Below are 15,908 nucleotides of genomic sequence, written 5' to 3' on the forward strand. Positions count from 1 at the left end.
ATATGCACAGTTTCATATGAATTGCAATTAGTATGTTATCCAGTAATTTTGATACATGAAAAACTAAGCAGTTTTAAATCAGTTTAGCACATTAGGGAATTTAATCAGACCCTGTTACTTTTGCTTCACTGCAGAATTGAAATTTCAATTTGTTGCTCAGTATTTATGCTAGATCTGGAATTACAATATCTTAGAGGATTAAAATTAAAATATTTTTGTTGCAGATATTCTTTTACTAAAGTTTGTATGGAAGTTGTTAGTTGTTCAAAATAATGGTCAATTTATATTTCTGATATAAATTTAAAATTATGAATTATCATGAAACAGGCTTCAGCTGTTCTTCTAAAGACTGTAAGAATGTTCTTCCATTTATCAGCTTTGTGGTTGCCACAATATATTCTACAGGAGCTGGAAAAAAAAAAGTTTTACCTAAGATCACAAAAGTACACAAGTGTTTAGATTAATTACTGCATTTCTTTATAACTTTAAGATATAATGCATCTTTAAAATATAAATTCATTGCTGTAATTGAATATTTTAATTAGTCATATTTTGATAATGGTTTTTATGAATCATAATATGATATTTAAATATTATTTTAAATATGATTATCACACACCAAGCCTCCAATTCTTCCAACTGGAGGTTGTGAGACTTGTAACAGAACTAGTGCTCACTCACTCACATCCCATGGCTCTGCTATGCGATGTGAGTGTGAGAATGGGAAAAAACAAACAATGCTGAATGCAGTTTCTCAGGTCCCTAATCTAAATGGAACAGCCATTAAAAGATGGAAGGACACTTGCAGGCCAAATACTAGAAGCTAAGAACAAAAGTGAAAAGTTTCAGTATTAGGCAGTTTGACCTGGCCAAAAAAGTGTACACATTAAACTTAGTTGATGGAGAAGGATATAACTTGCAAGGATAGAATTTAAAGGATATTGTATTTTCAGGGAGGACAGAGTGAAGAGAATGAGATTGCTGATGACAACAGAATATAAATTTTGCCAACAAGAGAAGTTCAGCTGGAATGTAGTGCATGTGTGGATATCTGATTTGAGATAAAAGCCAACAGAACAAAATACATAGTTGTTAATATAGTCAGGGATGAAGGGAAATGTGGATAACTTGCACTTTATATGGTTAGTAGTTGGAAGGGGACCAATCGTTCGATGCTGTTGGCACACTCTCCCTCGATGAGTCTTTGGACTCCCTGGAGGTGTCAAATAATAATAATAATAATAATAATAATAATAATATATGCATTCCTTCCTTTGTAATTATCTTCCACTGAGAAATTAGCTAAAACAGCATATCAAGGTATGCTGTCTGATACTGCTTCCTTCAAATAATCCCTGATTACTTCCCATGCACTACTTACATTCTCTCCTTAGAATTCATATGCCATGGCTGCTAAAAGCTATCTCCTAAGTTTTCCAAAATGTAGTTCCACATAAACCCTTTCTTGACTTAGTATTCTACATATTTAGCAACATCCCAGAATATGACTACATAGTCTCTTTTCCTGGTCACAGGCAGAATGGCTGCTGTAGTTATGGATACTACTTCTGATGCTGTCACCAGGTCCAGTCTCAAATCCCTGGTCCTCTCCATTAATGCTGTTTCAGGTATTATCCATTAGTAGTAACTGTATAAATAAAATTTCCATCTCGCTGTGCACTCTTTCCTCCTTCCAGTTTACACCTTCATAGATGAAGTCCATCTCAGTCTAAACTCATTGTGCTAATCTACTGATGCATGGCATCTTTCTATGCACCCTAGTCTACAGCAACAACTGATAATATACACTATTATTATATGGGCACCTCCATGGAGTCTGAAAATTTATTGCAGGAGACCCAATCTATCCACACAATCTATCATACCTCTCCTTGAACCCATTAACAGAAAAAGCACTCATAATTGACTCTGGCAACCCATTCTACACATTCACCACTCTCCAAACAAAAAATCTAGTCCTCACACCCCTACTGACCACATCTTTATTCAACTTCCAGGGATGACCCCTTGCTCTCTGGTCCCTCTAGCCAAGTGCTGAAACATTTCCCCTGCATCTATCCTATAAAATCCTTTAAGCAACTTAAATGTTTCTATCATATTCCCTCTTTTTCTCCTATCAACCAACTTCTGCAATACACAGCCTAAATCTATCCTCATAGGGAACATTCCACATTGACTACACTAATCAATATTTTTGCATGAGAGACTAGATTCCTCACTTGATCATTCTCATACTCACTCACTTCATGGATGCCTTCACATAAACTCATTTGTTTCCACCCTAATTGCTTAAGTTTCCTTGAACTTGCACGCCAGCATGCTCAGTGAACAAAGCTCTCTCCAGACACCTAACACCAAAACCATTCAGATGCAGTCCATCCACATTATACAAATCCTTTTTCCATCAAACAGAAATTGCAGATACTAAATTCTAGATCTTTCCTTTTGCACAATCTATGTATAGACTCAATGGCTATCAGTGCCCTCCTCCTCAGTTCGCCTCTATTATAGCGTGGTAGGAAACTTACAATCTTCACCTTCTCGCTCTTCAATTTTCGCCTCTTCTAACAACTCTTTTACATCCTCCCTCATAGAATACTTCTCGCCTCTCAAATCACTGGTACCAACCAAGACAATCCTTTCCTTCGACTTACCTTTTTGCATCTGGATGGCATGGCTAATATCATGAATTTTTGCTCCTGGGAAACATGGTTTTGTCATACTTTTGTTAATTACTCCCTTGATTACCGAGTCTCCATACATAATTTTCTCCTTAGCTTGTTTTTCTTGATTGTTTGGTCGGTCTTTATTATTCTTTTGGATCACCTGCTTCTTTCAGCCCTACTTAACTCTTGCTGCTTCTGCAGTTTTTCAAGTTCGTGCTTTGTCCTATGAAGGATAACATTTACGCATGCTATTTCTTTATTGATATCCATTTCGTTCTCCTCTATTTCCACGGCTGCACATTCAACATAATTAATATCATTTTCCATCTTATCGTTAGTATTTGTTGTGTTCTCATCACCTCACAGACACTCGTGTTTAAAACATTTAATACACACTCTCTCTCTCTCTCCAGTTTCAATTTCCTTCCACATATTCTTTAATTTTCTCAATGCATACATTTCACTTACACTACACTGAATAATATCCTGCAAATTCAAATCACTGGACAACATGTTCTTTGTTGCCATGCTGACAATATCACAATAAAAATGTTATAAATACTCTAAAACCACAAAAATCTACACTAATACACTATAATACTCTAATTTTCTGGTGAATAAACACAACAAAACAGATAAAAATCATTAATTTCACACGGGTGCTAAATTACACAACCACTCACAATATGAAACTGAAATTGTTGACAAAAGTATTTGGACATCTAGCTGTGATAACAAAAATGCATTTTAACTGCATTTCTAGTACTGAGTGAGACCACCTTTGGCACGAACGACAGTAACTATCCTTTAGGACATGCTTTCCAAGCAATTTCTGATACATCGCAACAGGAATATGCTTCCATTTCTCATGCAAAGCTACCACCATTGCTGATGCATTATGGTCTGGAGCGAACTTGGCATTCGAATTCATCCCAAAGATTTGATAGGGTTGAGGTCTGCACTTTGAGTGGCCATCTGAGGCCAACACTGTTTTGTAGAAACCACTGTTGGAAACACAGTGCAGCATGTCATTGAGCGGTGTCATGCTGAAGCATGCAAGGGCCACTGCCAAAGTACTTCCACAGCATCGGAAGCAAGAAATTGTCCAGGATGTCCAGGTAGCCATCAGATGTTATGGTTTTGTGCATGTCCAAAACCATAACATGGACCAAGCCCCATCCAAATGAAACACTCCCATACCATTACTGAGTCTCCACAAAATTTGACAGTTGGAATGATGCAGTTCTCCTGAACTGGTCCCCAGGTAATCTCCAGATCCAAACATGACCATCAGAGCAAAACATTTGGAAGCATGATTTGTTGCTCCCCAGAACTCTTTTCTAATCATCTATAGTCCAGGAATGGTGAAAGACACCAGTTCAAATGTAATTTGGCATTGGGGGAGGGTGGGGGTGGCTTCTTTGCAGCAGCTCTGCCATGGTAACCTGAGGCATGCAACTCTCCACAGACAGTTCTAGTGGTGACAGATCCCTGCAGCATTTTCCAGATTGACTGCGAGGTCCGGCACTGATGACATGCGGGATGCTTGAACATTCTGAGACAGAGCTCACTGATCTCAGTCAATGAGTGTTAGTAGCCTCCAGAATGTGTTTCGGATGTGGTAGCACCATCAGTGATGGTGCTACCACAGCTGGAACGATTCATCTATGAATGACACAACCAATGGTGGATTTTGGTATACTGAGTCAGGTTGCAATGTCATGGATAGAAACACCACTAATGTGACACCCAACTATCATCCCACATTGGAAGTCTGTCAGTTCAGCTGAATGTAGCATCTTCACATTGAGTATAGTGCAATACATGCAGCACATCTCACCTTTTAGTACTAGACTTACACAGACACTCCCTGAATCTGCATGTGGCAGGATCCAGAATTTGCATGGTGCATAAGGTGTCCAAATACTTTTAGTGTATATTATCATGATGTCTTTTATCTCACACCAGATAGCCTAAAATGAACAATCTTCCTCAGATCTAAAATCCTCCTAAACTTCTAATTTTGTTGGTTGTAATTTTTCAGCTATCATCAGTAATACTCCTCTTGTTCTGTCTTGTTTCCTCTATTCTTCCTGAAAATATGATACCCCATACATTCTATCCCTGTAACTTTATCATCTTCTGTTAACCAGGTCTTACTGATGTCGATAATTTATGGTCACACTGAGCTGATCAATGCCTAAAACTCCTCTCTTTATTTTTGATGTTTCTGGCATTTGTATATATGGATTTCAACACCCCCTTGAACCCAAAATACCCATGTATAATTTAATTATCTACCGATTCTGATTCACCCATCTGTAACTTTTCACTGAACCTGTCTTATGTTAGAGTAAGGTTATCTGTAGATTTCTTCCATTATATAGGAATTTTATCACAAAATTTACATCTGACAATATCCTTTTTATCTAAGATATTTCAAAAAACAAGGGGGGTTGAAAAGTTTGTGGGCTGATATAGAAACAGATCACTGATTACTTTAAATTCATTTTTACTTTCCAATATAATCCCCTCTTAGACTAATGCACATGGTCCAATAATGCTGAAATGCATTTATACCATCCTTTTATAAGATAGTTGAAAATAAAACTTCTGGATCTGAAATCCTTAATTCGAACACAACAGCATTAACTTTTAAAGAATCACAAAAACATTTCTTTAATCCTTTATCCAAGTGTAAGCAAATACCACGAGTTGCCTGAGTCCTGAAGTTACTTCATGCGCAAACTTTGTTTGCTTATACTTGGATAAAGGATTAAACTAAATTTATTATAGTCTAACCAAGTGGGAAAAAACTTCCAATATCTTTCTCTTATCCAGAGTAATTTAATAATAAGGTGAGACACCTTTTGGAAACTTGTATAGGTAAATATGACTTCTCCACTACTTCCACCTTAGTATCACCACCTCTGGGTCTGGCTCCCATTTGCATTATGGGGATACTAAGACAAGTGATGAGAGCTAAGTCCACCTTTACCACAAGTTGCCTCAGTCCTAAAGATACTTCAGGCGCAAACTTTGTTTGCTTACACTTGGATAAAGGATTAAACTAGAACTTGACTTTCTTTTGTGATATGTGCACATCGCACATGTGATCACAAGTGTTCTGCTCAGTAAAACACTCGTGATCACATAAGGTTTGTGTTATATTTCTCCAGTCATTAAAACCATTTATTAAGCTATTATTTGACTTAGAAAACAATTTCCAAAAAAAAGCAGTAGATTGCTTTGCTTTTTTCTGAAAAAATTAGCCACTCTCATTTCTCCTTTGTTCCATTTGCCTTTTTACAGTAAAAATGTGTTTCATTTACATTTCTGACATACATTCTATTGCATTCTGAGCTATATTTATTGAAATATGCTCAATAATTGTTCATTAATACTAATGGGCCATACTGCTATATCAGCAGGATAAGAGTAGCTTGCTTGCTGGTAAGTACAGGCTCCGATTGAAAATTTTCTTCAAAACCCTCTTGAGTTGTTTCATTTACTTCTTTCTCTCCTTCTAGGTTTTCTACATTATTTTGATGTTCTTCATTTGTTTCACTTTCATTCTGAGAAGTTTGAGGTACAACTTCAGTTCTATGAAATTCTTCACTTCCTTCATTTTCAGAAGAACGTAAGAAAGACAAAATTGTCCCTTTTGACTATTTAGCTGTTTTTCCCTTTCTCTGAGTCATTTTCTTTTTACTAGCTCTGGATTTAAACTTTCTTGCATCATTATGTGTATAATATTATCAAAAGCAAAATAAATATTTATTAAATCCAAAATAGACATATAAATAAATAAAATAAATAATTATGTTAAAAGCTAAAAAAAACACAAAAATAGAAACAGTAATATCTTGGTTTTGTTAAAATAAACGAGTAACAGTAAAATAAGAATAATAAATTCATTGAAAAATATATTCTTACTGACTGCGCCAAGTACTGTAACAAGTACTTTTACTGTAAGTAGGTATGTAGACTTGTATACTGCTTTACAAATACTAGCCAAATAATGGTAACTAAACTATCAGTTGTTACGCGTGCATATGAATGACACTTAATCTTCCTACTGGCCGAGGTGGATAAAATAGCCAGACCACCCCAGCATTTTTTATGGATCAATACTTCATCGGCATTCTACTTTTTGTCATGCAATTACCCCTGAAAGGCGATTTTAGAGCCGTTAATGGATTAACTGTGGTGGAGCGACCTTTGTGTCACTTGTCTTTATGTGTACTGTGTTATTTGGAATTTCCTTTACTGTCCTATGATATTTGATCCTTTTTCGCTGCACAATTTATTGTTTCTCTTACAAAAAATAAAAATGAATTTCACATGTGCAAAAATAATCAACCCTGAAATGACCAGAGATCAGCCTTTGCAATGAAACTATTTAGTAATAGTAAATTTACTCTCTTTTATTCTTCAAATCAGTGCAATGGAACAAGACAACTTTATGTTCTTTCACTTTACTGGCAATATAGAAGAATTTTTTTTCGTGAATTTTCAAATGTTTGTTCAAATGTAAGGTTTAAAATGTGGCCCCATACAGAGTGAGCCCCAGCTTGCACCTAATGTGCCTTATGGTAATGTGGCCCTGCTGATCAGCTGGATTTCTTGGGAATAAGGAAGCGGTAGAGAAGATCCAGAAACAAGTGATCAAGATGGTGAGTTGTCTGTGAGTTGCAGAGGTTGGTTGATAGGAGGAAAAGAGTGGAGATGATAGAAATATTTAAGTTGCTAGGAGGGTTTGTAGAACTAATGCAGAGGAAATATTTCAGCACTGTTTGGGAAGGGGGAACAAAACAAGGGGTAATCCTGGAAAATTGAGTAATTGTATGATTAACAATACTGCGAGGACTAGATTTTTTTTTTTTTTTTTGTATGGAGAAGGATGAATGAGTGGGCTGAATTGCCACTGTTGTAAGTGCTTTGTTTGTCAATGAGGTTGAAAGAGAGGTGTGATAGATACTGTTCGGATCTCTGTGATGAGTTCTTGGACTCCATGGAGGCACTGCAATAATAACAATAATAATAAAATCATTATCATAATAATAATATGGGTAGGTACCCAGGTATCTGTTATAATCCCTCTTAACCCTTTTCTGGTAAGTCATCTCTTTCAACTGTCTCTGAAGCTATGCCTAACCTGATCAAATACTAACCATTCCAGAAAGGAACTTCTTCAGACAAAATGTTTAAATTTTGAGCAAAAGTTTACTCTACTGATAGGCAACAAATTCCTGATTATTTGAATGTATGATAGGTTTCACAAATATTAGACACTTTAGATTCTGATATTAGGAACTTTTCAAAGCTGGCAGAGTCATCAGAATAGCTCAATATGTAATGTGGTCAGGAATACTCTAGCTTCATCTAATAATTTATTATAAGAAAGAAGTTATGAAGCTTCAATTTACTAGCATAAAAATATCTATCTGCATAAAAAATCCATATGTGCTATTGTCTTCTGAGGCTTTTTTTTTGAAAAAGGGGGGAGAGGTTAAAATACACTTTTTGGAAATGTCAAGGTAGATGTTATATCCAATCTTGCTATTTGGTTGCATCAATTTAATGTTAGTATATTTTTTGTTCCTGCATCTATACCTAAACATTGACTGGTAACGAAAAATCACACTGATTTGTTTCTGACTGGTGCAATGACTTTAAAAACTTGTTTATCTTAAAATCTAGAAATTGAGTGATTCCAGATCAAATAAAAAAATGTATTACATGTGGTGTATTGTGTGGGCAGAGTAGTTATTAGTGCTCCTGAAAGGTATTTTTTTTGTATTTGAGTTAATATATTAGGTTAATATTGTAGTTTATGTTTTAAAGGTGTGGGATTGATTAAGTTATTCAGTTTGTAAGTAAACCTTGTGTATATATATTTTTTTGTTTCAATACGATATTGCAGGCATGGCACCAATGCATGGTAGAACAATGGCAACAATCGCCACATTGTCAGGTGATTTGAATTTTTGGGATTTTGTGCAATACAGTGTGTTTGTGTAATGTTCATCGCAAAAAAATAAAAAAGAGAGAGAGAGCGTGCATTAAATGTTTCGAAAGTGAGTGCCTATTAGAATGAGAATGCAGCAAATATTAGTAGGGTGGACAACATTATTGATGGTAGGATTGAAAATGTTGGAATCGATGTTGAACAAGCAGCCACTGAAATAGAGGAGAACCAAATGGATGAAAGTGTGACAAAAATCGTTCCCCTTGTGCAAAAAGTCACGATTTAGTCACTCCATCTGGATGCAAAAAGGTACGGTGAAGGAACTGATTGTCATGGTTGGCACAAATGATTTGAGAGGTGAGAAGTATTCTATGGGGGAGGATGTAAAGGAGTTGTTAGAAGATGAAAAACTGGAGTGAGAAGGTGGAGTTTGTTTGTCTCCTGTCATGTTATAACAGAGGAAAACTGAGGAGCTTGTTGGTAGCTAATGAATCAACACATAAGTCGTGTAGAAGGAATGATGTATGATTTGTGGATCTGTGTTTGACTGAAAGAAGGATTGGCATAATGCTGATGGACTACATCTAAATGGTTTTGGTGTTAGATGTCTGGAAAGAGTTTTGTTCATCGAGCAAATTCAGGAAACTTAAGCAATTAGAGTGGAAGCAGGTGAGTTTGTGTGAAAGCACTCATGAGGCCGGGGAGTGTGAGAATCACCAAGTGCAGAATCTAGTCTCTCAAGCAAAAGTATTGGATAGGGTAGTCAATTCAGGAAGTAAAGGTGGGTGGGAACCTAAAGGGATGCTACTGTTTCTATATACTAATGCCAGAACTATCAAGAACAAGAGAGAGAGGAGTTTTTGGCATTGGTTAGTGCAACCTCGCCAAAACTATAGGCATTCGTGAGACTTGGCTAACAGCAGATGATGTAGTTACAGGGATAGAATGTGAAGGGTTTAGTATTTTCAGGAAAGATAGGATTGGGGGAGGGGTTGTGCTGATGACAGTAGATGAACTGCGGCCAAAAAGAATAGGAGACAGGCAGGAGTGTGACTGTTCATTTGAAGCAGTCTGGTGTGAGATCAAGGCCAGAAAGACAAAATATGCAGTCTGGTGTGAGATCAAGGCCAGAAAGACAAAATATACAGTCGGTTCTTGCTATAGGCCACGGAGTTCCACAGATGATCTGGAAGACATGCATCAGCAAATTAGTATAATGAGTATAGGTTGAGTTATTATTATGGGAGACTTCAACTATGCAGATATAGATTGGAAGGAGGAGAAATCACATGGCAGGAAGGAAATGAAATTTATACACCTCCGGAGAGATAATTACATGAAGCAGCATGTGATGGAGGGAATACCAGGTCCAATACTTTCACACTCCTAATGAGTGTGAGAGTATTAAACCTGGTCATAGGATCAGAGAGCTATCGATAACCAAGGTGGCCACATTGCCTCCAATTGGTGGAAGTGATCATGTGGTCTTGACTTGGAAGATTGTAAAACATGGAGAATATTCTGTCAAGAAGGGGCATATGTGGAACTACAAGGAAGGTGATTATGACAAGATTAGGAGGAAGCTTGAATATGTGCCGTGGCAAACAACACCGAGCACTACTAACACTGTAAAGATGTTAGGAGTGCTCGGTAGATAGTTAAGTGTCATCTAGAGGAAGAACTACAGTAAACTCTCGATTTAACAAACCCCAATTCAACGGACATAATTTGACAAATAAATACAGATAATGAAATAATTAATAATAAAAAAAATAATACGATGGTTAATCAGAAGCGATTAGCAGTGTTTATAAATTGCGTCTTCAGATACATTTGCATATATTTGTGATATTTCATGCATACTCATAATAGTTCGCATGAGTGAATGTGCTTTGGTTAGGTAGCATAGCGTCAGTAGCTTTGCTAACGCAAAACACGTAGTGTTTAGGCTGTTGCTGGAGTAATTTTTTTAGTTAAACCGTAATTAATCATTATTAATATCAGTTAATATGTATGGGGGTTAAAAGAAAGCAACTAAACTTGACGAAACTCGAGTTAATAAGTAAATTGGAAAGTGGTGCATCTGTTGCTCACGTTTGTGAACTTTACGAGGTAAAAATGCAAACAGTTTTGTACATATGCAAAAATAAAGACAAACTTACTCAGTTTTCGTTAAAATATAGCGTTGAGAGCTCCAAAAGTGGTTTCACTGTTGCAGAAAAGAAACATGAAGGTGGCCTAGTATAAGAATTTAGAAGAAGGAGTTTATATAAGTGGCTTGTTCGTCAGTGGTCTAGTGGCGTTGTTGTTCGTGGTATTGAACTAAGGTCGGCTGCTGAAAAACTGGCACAACACATGAGCATATAGTTCCAGGCGAGTGATGGGTGACTTTGGTGCTTTTGTAAATGGCATGGCATTACGAACAGGTGAAGAACTGAGTGCCGATATTGAACAAGTTGAGCCCTTCAGAAATTATATCAATGAAGTCACTGAATCTGAGAGTCTATATTTTGTCTCAAGTTTACAATGCAGATGAGACCGGCCTGTTCTATAGTGCTGTTCCCAAAAATACCCTCACAAACAAACATGAGATTAGTACGCCTGGCTGCAAATTAAACAAGGAACGCATTTCAGCCCTACTTTGTAGTAATGCTGATGGCACACATCGCCTCAAGCCGATGGTAGCCAAAAGAGCACGAAAGCCTGGGGCTTTGAAGAATGTTATGAACCAGTTGTCTGTCATCTATTCCATCTCAAGGAATGCCTGGTTTACAAGTGACATTTTTTCCAACTGTTTTTTCCATCACTTCATACCTAAAATGCAAAACTACCAAGAAGAGGTCCTGAAAATCTCTCCTGAAGATGTAAAAGCCGTTTTACTTCTTGATAATGTATCAGCAATCCTAATGCTAAGAAGTTGGTTAGTAGTAATGGAAGAATAAAATGTATCTTCCTTCCTCCAAACACCACTTCTATAATACAGCCTATAGACCAGGGAGTCATTGTTGCCTGCAAGAAGTTGTATAAGAAGAAGTTTCTTGAAGAGGTTATAGTTGTCTTGGAGAACGAAAACAATCCCAAAAAAAAATACAAGAGGAATAAAATAATGGAAGAATAAAATGTATCTTCCTTCCTCCAAACACCACTTCTATAATACAGCCTATAGACCAGGGAGTCATTGTTGCCTGCAAGAAGTTGTATAAGAAGAAGTTTCTTGAAGAGGTTATAGTTGTCTTGGAGAACGAAAACAATCCCAAAAAAAATACAAGAGGAGCCACGACACTTCAAAATTTGCACAGATACAACATTGGCTAATGGCTGGACCAAGTTACTGAACAGGACTGAACCAGAATACGATTTCAGAGATTTTGAAACCTCTGATTTCCATGAAACTTTGATGCGAGCTGGTGATAATGCCAGTGAGAATGACATTGACGAGGGCAACCTAGGCCACCAACTTCTTAGCCAGGAAGAGATTAACTGAAGATGTTCTACAGGGCGATTAGGAGGTTGACAACGAGGAAGAAGAAGAAGCGGTTACAGATGGTCTGAAACTATCAGTGGTTAGAGAACACATGGATGGCATCATCTTCAGATCCTGAGATGACTGCTTATTAAGAACATTTTCAGCAATTTTGATCATTAATTATTAAGAAACAGTAGAAAAGTGGGTGCTTAAGGGACAAAGCTGTATAACTGAGAGGAGACCTCCACATAGCCTTTAAAGGAATGCGAAGAACCGACCAGGGCTTCTGACCTAATGTCCAATCCTCACCTTCTCGTGGTGCACGCTGTTGGGTATCTACTTTGATACTGAACGAACGAGGATGGGCTGGCAATTTGGGATTTAGCCAACCAAATTGTATTCTTATTGGTTAAACCAAAATAAAAAATGATGGTACAACTTCACAAAATTTCATGCCGGCTGGGGTGTCGCCTGGTTAAACAAGACCCCTGTTGTTTTCGCCAGGGAACCAGGGCAAACAGCGAAAAGTCAGCTACTGGAACAAATCTGAAAACAAACCCCAACTCAACATCACCAGAGTTAAAGATTGGTACTATCAACGTAAGAAGCCTGAATGGCAAAGAAATGGAGCTAGCTGAGGAATTAGATAAGTACCAGATAGACATAATAGGGATGACTGAAACAAAAAAGACCACAACTGGTGAGATCTTTCTGAGCAATAAATACAAAATGTAACATTTTGTATTTATTGCTCAGAAAGATCAATTCAGGCAATGACAATCAAGGAAAAGAAGGAGTAGCCATAGTATTCAACACAAAATATGAAGCTCATCTTCTTGAATGGTAGGCAGTATCAAGTACAGTGATTTGGGCAAATATCAGAATGGGGAACTAGACAATGAGACTTATTTGTGCCTATGGTCCCACAGAAGGTCCTACTAAGGTAGAAGTGGAGGAATTTTTTGAGGCTCTAGAGAAAGCTACAAACACAATGAAAAAGGAAAAGTTGTTCCTTGTTGGGGATCTAAATAGCAGAGTAGGAAGTGATTGTCAGACATACAAAAATGTTTTGGGAAAATTTGGAGAAAAGAGCAAAGCTAATAATAATGGCAAATATCTGTTGGATTTCTGCTCAGGACATGGACTGGTTATTACTAACACCATGTTCCAACATAAAAATGTGCACAAATTCACATGGAGAGAAGAGGCAAGGAATAAGAAAAGTCTCATTGACTATGTTATTGTTGATAGTGATGTTTTCTCCCTGGTGCAGGACGCCAGAGTGTACAGAGAATTTGAAATTGGAAGTGATCACTATTTAGTCTTGAGCAGGATAAAATTGAATTTCATATTGAAAAGAATAACATGTAAGAAAGTTTTAAAGCGAATAAAAGTTGAGCAGCTCTCAGATGTGAACTGTAGACTAAAATACAGAAATATTATTGAAAAAAGAAAATGAAAGAGTTTGAGAACAGGAATCAAACCTTGGAGATTCAGTGGCAAACTCTGAAGAAAACATTGACTGATTCTGCCAGAGAAGCATGTCGTGAGGTTGTGTGCAAGGATAGAAAAATCAGAACTCCCTGGTGGACACAGGAAGTTAAAGAGGCAGTGAAGGAAAAGAAGAAAGGATATCAAAAGTTCCTGGCAAATAAGTCAGCTTTTACTCTTACAGAATACAGAGACAAATGTAAGAAAGCTAAACAGTGTGTAAAACTAGCTAAACAAAAGTCATGGGAGGACTTTGGCAAGAATATAGAAAATAAATATCAAGAAGGTGGCAAAATATTCTGGAGGTTGTTGAAGAAGTTTAGGAATGGAGGAAAGAGTGCTGTAAAAGGAGTTAGAGATGATAAAGGTGACATGAAAACAGGAGAAAAAGATATCCTTGAAGTATGGAGTAATTACTCTGAAAAACTGCTAAATGAAACAAGCAGTGATGATAGCACAGTGATAAAAAGCACTGACCAGGCATGCAGTCAGGAATACATATCCATACTTGTAATACATATCCATAAGTAGAAAAAGCCATCAAAGGCTTGAAATGTGGAAAGGCAGCAGGAGTGGATGATATTTGACCAGAAATGCTGAAGTATGGTGGTATAAAAGTCTTACAGTGGCTGCACTGCATAGTTCAGAAAGCCTGGACAGAGGGACGAATTCCCGATGATTGGAGTAGAGCTCTCATAGTACCCATATATAAAAAGGGAAATAAAACTGCATGTGAGAATTACAGAGGTATTTCCCTACTGAGTGTTCCTGGCAAGATCTATGCAAGTATACTTGAGAAACGGTTGAGAAGAATTGTGGAAGAAAAGCTTGGTGAAGAACAAGCTGGATTCAGGCCAAATAGAGGCTGTCAGGATCAGATCTTCACTTTACGACAAATAGTCGAGAAAGCATGGGAATATAACAAAGATCTATATTTAAGTTTTGTCGATCTGGTAAAGGCATATGACAAGGTGCCAAGAGAGAAGCTATTCAATATGCTGCAGTTATATGGTGTCAATGGGGCTTATATCAAGCAATACTTAGTCTTTATTTGAGTTGTAAGTCAGCAGTTAGAATTGAAGGAAGTACAGGAAGATGGTTTAATGTTAAATCTGGTGTGAGACAATGATGTACATTATCCCCTCTGTTATTCATTATCTATATGGATCACATTATGAAGGAAAGTGGTATTAAACCTGATATCAAAATTGGAGGTCAGCTCTTTGCTTTATGCGGATGATGTTATACTTCTAAATAAATCCGCTACAAGTCTGCAAGATTCTCTGACTAAATTGAATAGCTGTTGTAATAGGTATTTTATGAAGGTCAGCAATAAAAAGACAAAGACAATGAAAATAGGCAGAATCACTGAAAATGTCAACTGTGTTGTGAATGGAGAACCTGTGGAACAAGTAAAACATTTCAGCTACTTAGGCACGATTTTTACTGAAGATGGTAAATTAAATATAGAAATAGACAACAGAATCAGCAAAGCTGGTATGGTGGGAAGTCAATTGAATAAATTCATATGGAATAAAAAAGAAATTAGTCGGAACACTAAATTAGCTGTATACAAGACAGTGTTCTAACCAGTTTTAACTTATGGATCTGAGAGCTGGGTCAGAAGTAAAACACTTGACCAAAGACTAGAGACCGCAGATAATGAGAGTCCTGAGAAAGATTAGAGGCGTGAACAGATGGCATCAATGGCAATATCATATTAAAAATGAGGATATTAGGAAAGAACTTGACATTGTCAGCATCCAGGAATGCGTTAGCAGAGCTAATCTCAGGTGGTATGGTCACTTAAATAGAATGGGAGAGGAAAGATTAGCAAAACAAGTGTTCTCTGCCAGGTTGGCAGGAAAACGACCCAGGGGAAGACCAAGATATAGGTGGATTGATACGTTACAAAGTGCCTTAGACGACAGAAATATAAGATCTGATAATGTTGGAGTCTTGAGAAGTAACAGACTGATTTGGAGGAAAATTGTAGATAGGAAGTTAGTAAAGATGTAATTTTTTCATGTAGTACTTTCATATCCTGTACACCCTCTTGAGGGTACATGGCAGGAATTTGATGATGATGATGAGAAAAGTGGAAAGCAACTGAAACTTGATGCTTTTTTCAAGCCCAATCTTCAGTAAAATGGTATTTACATAAAAACGTTCTCATTAAAATATATTAATACCGTACCACTGAAAGTGTTTTATTTTCAATACTATTCCTAAGATTCGCAATTTAACGGAACCCTTAGTCCCTAATAGTCTGTTAAATCGAGAGTTTATTGTA

At 37.0% G+C, this 15,908-nt stretch overlaps 1 protein-coding gene across 3 annotated transcripts in view; it reads right to left on the reverse strand.

Moving 5' to 3' along the window:
* Positions 1-260: 260 nt before the first annotated feature.
* Positions 261-15,908, reverse strand: part of car (vacuolar protein sorting-associated protein 33A) — a 396,220-nt gene continuing 380,572 nt past the window's right edge. For all 3 annotated transcript variants that reach the window (XM_090391677.1, XM_090391678.1, XM_090391679.1), the window contains exon 16: positions 261-408. In XM_090391677.1, coding sequence (XP_090247803.1) covers positions 317-408 — 92 coding nt within the window. In that variant the 3' untranslated portion in view covers positions 261-316. The remainder of the gene's footprint in view (positions 409-15,908) is intronic.

This window comes from Typopeltis vanoorti, chromosome 4 (genome assembly GCF_054136105.1).
Source record: "Typopeltis vanoorti isolate ZY-2024b chromosome 4, IOZ_Tvanoo_1.0, whole genome shotgun sequence".
Lineage (NCBI taxonomy): Eukaryota > Metazoa > Arthropoda > Arachnida > Uropygi > Thelyphonidae > Typopeltis > Typopeltis vanoorti.